The 6,000-nt window shown below is 44.1% G+C and overlaps 1 protein-coding gene across 3 annotated transcripts in view; it reads right to left on the bottom strand.

The window, feature by feature from the left end:
* Window positions 1-2,148: 2,148 nt before the first annotated feature.
* LOC138608410 (retinoic acid receptor beta-like) overlaps window positions 2,149-6,000 on the bottom strand; it is a 96,852-nt gene continuing 93,000 nt past the window's right edge. For 2 of the 3 annotated variants that reach the window (XM_069680989.1, XM_069680990.1), the window contains exons 7-9: window positions 5,332-5,490; window positions 2,560-2,682; window positions 2,149-2,385 (exon numbers count right to left, since the gene is read on the bottom strand). In XM_069680989.1, the coding sequence (XP_069537090.1) occupies window positions 2,306-2,385; window positions 2,560-2,682; window positions 5,332-5,490 (362 nt within the window). In that variant the 3' untranslated portion in view covers window positions 2,149-2,305. Of the gene's footprint in view, window positions 2,683-5,331; window positions 5,491-6,000 lie in introns of all 3 variants that reach the window. The other variant, XM_069680988.1, reaches the window with a different exon arrangement.

The following is a 6,000-nucleotide window of genomic DNA, read 5'->3' as shown; positions in this document are numbered from 1 at the left end:
ATCATATAGAAGTCTGCATATTTCCCAGAGCTTTATCTCCACAGACTGCAAAGATATCCTAGTTTTCTAGCCATACTTGACTGTTGTTGTTAGCACAAAGTCACGGTGGTTGGGTCGAAGGCTTTATTTAATTTCTCTTCTAGATGTGTTTCGGCAAACCTGAGGTTGTGTTAAAAAGTGATTGTCTGACGCTCTCTTTTTACAAATGTTGCTGCTTGATAAGATCTTAGCAATCACTTTAGTGAGTTCAATCTTTAGTACCAATAGAGCTGATGGCCAAAGATGTGAAAACACCAGTTGTGATAATCTGACATTTTAGATTATTCCGACAAACTTTTTCAGAAGACAAAACAAAGACGAATAGTTAAATTATGACCAATCACAAGACAACTGTCTGGTTTTACCTTTACGTTCTACATCATAGTCTTGCATGAGAACAGTTTCCTTCTGCAATTAAAGACATTTCTGGTTTGTTCACCGTCTACTTTTCAAGTAAGCTAGCTCAACTTTAGCTTGCTTACAGCCTGTGCTAAGTATCCTCGTTGGCAGGAGCTGGTAAGATATCTTCCAAAAAGTCACATCCTACGAAGGTTGTTAAATGCTTTATCATGACCCGCCTTCAGCGCCTTCATACTGACAAACAAGGTAGCGTTTGTTTAGTGTCTGTTTCAAGGTACTCGCTGGTACAGTGCTGAAGTGGCTAATGCTACCAAATGTTTGCTAATGTTGAATTGTTGTGTGTACCTGAAATTAAAGATTCAGTTCAATGACTTTCTCCTTCTTATCTCCTCCTTGCCTCCTGTGTTCTGTTCAGTAAAAGACATAGACTCACTTTACAACAGGCAATCATGTATGCTAACACATCCGCTAGCTAGCTAACAGGAAGCCAGCTAGCCAGTCAGGAAAGGTAAAATATGGATACATGACATTTCAAGGATTTTTTTGTTCATCTCAGCTTTACTGTTGTTGTGCCAACATTTGTATTCCCCTGTTTTCTCTGATAAGTTTTCTCTGCAATGAGATCTTTTTGTACTTTTTCCACAGAACCACAAAATCGTGTTGGTGGATATAAGGTGAATAAAAAGCAAGTAACTAATGTGAAGCCAGACATATTCCTCATTGTATAAGTGGAAACTAAGTATAAGCGTGATGTCTTAACTTTTAGGGGAAACAAATTGTAGCACAACACCGGCTTGTTAAACTTGTTAACGGCTTAGATGAAGATAATAAAGTGCGACACAGTTTAAGTTGAATCACGGTCCAGTTGAAGTGCAGGCTAACAGAGAAGCGTCCTATGTGATCACAGCCCGCTGCAGAAAACATCTCTGGCATCTTTCAGCAAACTAATTTACCCAATTTGTTTTGACAGCGAGGTAAACTGATTCAGTGATCAGATACAGACACCGAATGAGTTCATTTCATAGACCGGCTTATTCTAAATCTAATCTCGTACGCCGGGTCTCGGCGGTTCATGTCGAGACTGCGACTTAAACAGACTCAGTCGGTCTGATGAGTGTGTATCAAAGGCTTCTGCTGTTGTGCTTCCCTCCTTTGAGGAAACAGTTGAACAGACTCGGCTGTCGATATGGAGAGAAGCTTTGCATTCTGGCGGTGTGGATGTACACTCACTCATGTAGAGACATGAAGTGTTATAAAAGACGAAAACAGTTTTAAATATAGGAACAAATATAAAATATTAGACTTCCATAATGTCTATATGCAATAACATTCTAGATAACTTTTTGAGGGACAATTAGTCCCGCTTTAAACCTTGATGTATCGCCTCAAAGATAATATTTAAGACAATGAAAAAAGCACCACAAAATTCATCATAGAAACAGAGATCTAACCATACAATGGTATGTACAATGTACGTATGCCAACAATACGCGAGATGAAGAGATGAGGACAGAGAGAGAGAAAGAGAGAGAGAGGAGTAAAACCACTTATCAAACTCCCGTCATGCAGATAAGAATTTACACAGGAGACCTGAGGAGTATCAACTCTGGTGGATTCGGGGGCCTCGCCCCCCCGTCACAGTCCCTGTCCCAGAGACGCCACGCCAAATAAGAGCTCAATTCAGATTTATACACAAAGCACTGATCCTTTGAGGCCTCCGTGTCGACGTTTTCTTTTCAAGGAGGGAATTTTAGGGGAGAAAAATAGGACGAGGTTATAAAGATAACATAATACCAAGCAAAGGAGAAGGGTCGGGGGGTTATAGGAGATCGGAGCCTTGCCCGGCTGTTCCTTTTTTTTGTGCAAAGGAATGTCAGAGAGTTTTGGAGGCACCCGTAGGTGCCTCCTAGGGCTCGTCGCTGGGTGGTGTGGCTGCAGCCCCCTCCGTGTCCAAGGACTCTGGTGACTCAACAGCAGGGGCGTCCTCTGTGTTGCTGTCCTTGCTGCTGGGGCTGGCCGCCGCCTCTGCAGAAGTGCTGCTGCTACTGCTGCTGCTGCTGCTGCTGCCACTGCTGCCACTGCTGCTGCCACTGCTGCTGCCACTATTGCTGCTGCTGCCACTGCCGCTGCCACTGCCACTGCTGCTGCCACTGCTGCTGCCGCTGCTGCTGCCACTGCTGCTGCTCTGGCCGTCCTGGCCCTCTGAGTTCTCAAGCATCTCCTGGATGAGCGGCGGCATGGAACCTGGGATCTCCATCTTCAAGGAAATGACCCGCTCCGCTCCTGCAAGACAGAGTTGAGGGCAAAGAAAGTTTAACATTTTAAAGTAGTTAAAGTATGAAAAGTTTTAGAATTGTTCTAGTAGATTGCTTCAGTCTGCAGCTTTATAACGGGCTTTAAGGTCGTTAACATAATGCATTGGGGCAAATGTATCAGATTGAAGTACATCATGCACGGGGAGAACATGCAGACTCCACACAGGAAGGCCCCCTTCGTCCGTACCGGGACTCAAACTCGGAACATTCTAGCTCTGAGGCAACAGCACTAACCACTGTGCCACCGTGCAGCCCCTGGTCTGGCATACTGTGTGAAATAATAACATAAAAAAGAGGAGTTAATACAGAGGTCGCTGGAACCTCTATATTTACTAAGCATGAGTAATTTAAATTAGAGAGAACTTTTAGAGCTAAGCTGCTTTAGGACAGCAATAACAAAGAGATAATAAAACCAAAGAGTGAAACCCAGAGTAAGTGATACTTTAAAAAAAGGATTAGGAGAAAAATAAAAGCAGCACAAACAGTAAAAGCATCAGTAAGAACATAAGCTGTTAAAGCAGACAGATAAACCTATGCAACGTTACAAAAAGGAAAGTTTAAAAGACGGGATTTAAAGAAGACACAGAGAGGATAAAGTACAGGGTCGTCTACAGGAACTTCTTCAGGCAGGTCATCTCAAAGTCAGGGGGCCCGGGTCTGCAGAGGGGCAGCAGGATCTAACAGAAACTCCGGCTCATTCGGGGTTAAAGGCTCAGCACTATGAGCCGGTCCAGAATGTGCATTAAAAGTTAGCAACAGAAAGTTCAAATCAACATCAGGCAGCCGGTGCCGAGAAGTTAACGCGAGGTTATGTGCTCAACTTCACAGAGGAGCTCCGCTGTGAACTGAACACAATCTATATATATTAATGTTGATTTTATGCCTCCTACGTGAGGGCAGAAGAACTACACATCTAACACCAAAACACAACATCACACATTAAACGGTCTTGTGATGTTGTTGTTGGAGCAAACTGAGGCTTATTTAAAATCTATCTGGGTCTCCACCAACTGCTTACAAAAACATCTTTATAGCTGCTGGTTGTAACCCTAACCCCAACAGAAATATACCTTTTTGTTGAGGAGTAAGATGCATTTTAACATCATTAACATTTCTGTCTTTAAAGCCACCAAACACCATGAACAAAACAGGTCATTTTACCTCACAGAACATGATCGGTGTGGTCAACCGCGGCCTTGTTTGGCTGGTTTGTTTCTGTTATTGTGTGACTTTAAAGGGTTACCTCAGATCCAACGCAACACAATAACGCATAGAAAGCAACAAATTGATGCAGCGGTAGACCAGCAACTTCTATATTGTCAAACTTAAAATCAATGGTTTTGTTAATGGAGTCTGTGGCTTTGAAGAAAGTGAAGGAAAGGCTGATTCTGGTTACAATAAAGCCTGTTATTCTTTAACAAAAAGGCCTATCTCTGTGAGGATCCTTTCTGTAAGGTTGTCGGACACAACCTGAGCCTGTCAGTGACAGAAACAAGAACTTTTAGTGGACTAACTTTTCCCCAAAGGATTACATTGCAGCCAATACAGCTTGTGCCATGGCTGCAGACTGAAGCAATCTACTGGAGCAATTCCAAAACTTTTTCTACTCATTAGTCATTTAGACCCAAAGAGCCCAGTTATTGTAATATTTCAGAGTGGGAAAAAATGTGTCTATAGAGGAGTCTGGGACTAGTGATGCCTTCGCAAACAGAGATTAGCCAAGTGTGCAGGGATATGAAGGTAAACGGCATTTGTAATTCTGGCTCAAACACCAATTTGTACAAATCATACTGTCAAGATTACAGCAGACTTTCCCCATCTGGAGTGCAAGCTTTAAACACTTCCTGTGGTTGTCTAAAGCCGGAGATATACCTGCTTTTAACTATGCCACGCATTCCCTGCATCTGTTCGGAGCGTCATCTGTGCACGTCCTCTAACTACCACAAGAACATACACTACACATATGCACATGAACAGTAGGGGCAGTGTAGAGGCAGCGGGGGTGTGACAGGGTCAACACAGCAGCAGGGACAACAACGGCAGAAAGTTCTGAAGACAAGCTGATAGACCAAGTCCTCAATTATCTACATCTGTACGATGTGTCGTAGCCACTGCACAGAGACAAACATGCCGTCAAACAGCTGCAGACAGATAAGTTCTGTTTTAGGAGTCGACGTGGAAACCTGCAAAACTAAATGGAAACAAGTCCGGGACCGTTACGTCTGTGCACGGCGGAACATGCTGGAGAGACGGAGCGGGGACAGTTCTGTCCACTGAACTGAAGCTGTCACTGTTTCTGCTGTGATCTCAGAATGAACATCACAGTAACCTCCTCGAGTGTCTGCATGTCTGTTGTTTACATTCCACACATACGGTAGTTGCATGGGCCTGAGCTCTCTGGTGCGCCCTCTAGAGGTATCCTCCAGTAACACACGTAGTGCAGAGACAAGTATGTGAACAATTACGTTCATGACGCAGACGGTTGTGCACGTGAATGCAAGGTTAAAACGCCAGTATATCTCCGGCCTGAGGGGTATTGAGACTAAACAGCCACTGTACTCTTGAAATATTTGTCCACAGTTACATCAGGTAAACTGTAAGTTGATATCTGTCTTACCTTTAGCGCTGATGCTGCGCAGGTCTGTGATCTTCATCAGGGTTTTGGGGAACATGTGTGGTTTGCTGGGCCGACGCTTCCTCACGTAGATCTTCAGAGCCTCCAGGAGCGGCTCCTGGAGCTGGTCCACCTTCGAGGGCTCCTCCAGGTCCTGACGGTCTGCGCGCACACACACACACACACACGCACACGAATCCAATCAGACTCGAGGCTCAACGATGACAAATTCATGTCTGGGCTTTATCTGATTGAGACAAGCTGCAGGCTGCAGTGTGTATCACAGCATGAAGCCGGTTTGATTAAGAAGCAGAGTTTATCTCATTATGTCAACTCATTACTGCAGAGAGATTCTGCAGAGATTCTTACAATTAGATAAGTTGAGCAGAAAACTCATTTGAATCCTTTCTTTTGAGTGCTAAGCTCTGATAAGCGAGGTTTTAAAGTCTCAAACAGCAGGAGGCAACAACTGAACCCATCGGACGTTTTATTCACAGCTCTGCAGGCGTTCAGAAACCAGGTTTGTGCACACTGAGGACGGCCAGAGCCCTGGCCCCCTGATAAGAGACGCTGGCTCAAATCCACCATCAAAAAACGTCTTGGACCAGACAGCACCCTTTTACTCCAGATTCTTTAGTCCTTCCTCATGATTACAGCTTTTATTTTACTTTA

The sequence above is a fragment of the Semicossyphus pulcher genome, unplaced genomic scaffold (assembly GCF_022749685.1).
Source record: "Semicossyphus pulcher isolate SPU_LCO1_2020_fin unplaced genomic scaffold, fSemPul1.0.p SCAF_5, whole genome shotgun sequence".
Taxonomy (NCBI): Eukaryota; Metazoa; Chordata; class Actinopteri; order Labriformes; family Labridae; genus Semicossyphus; species Semicossyphus pulcher.
This window is presented reverse-complemented; position numbering and strand designations above follow the sequence as displayed.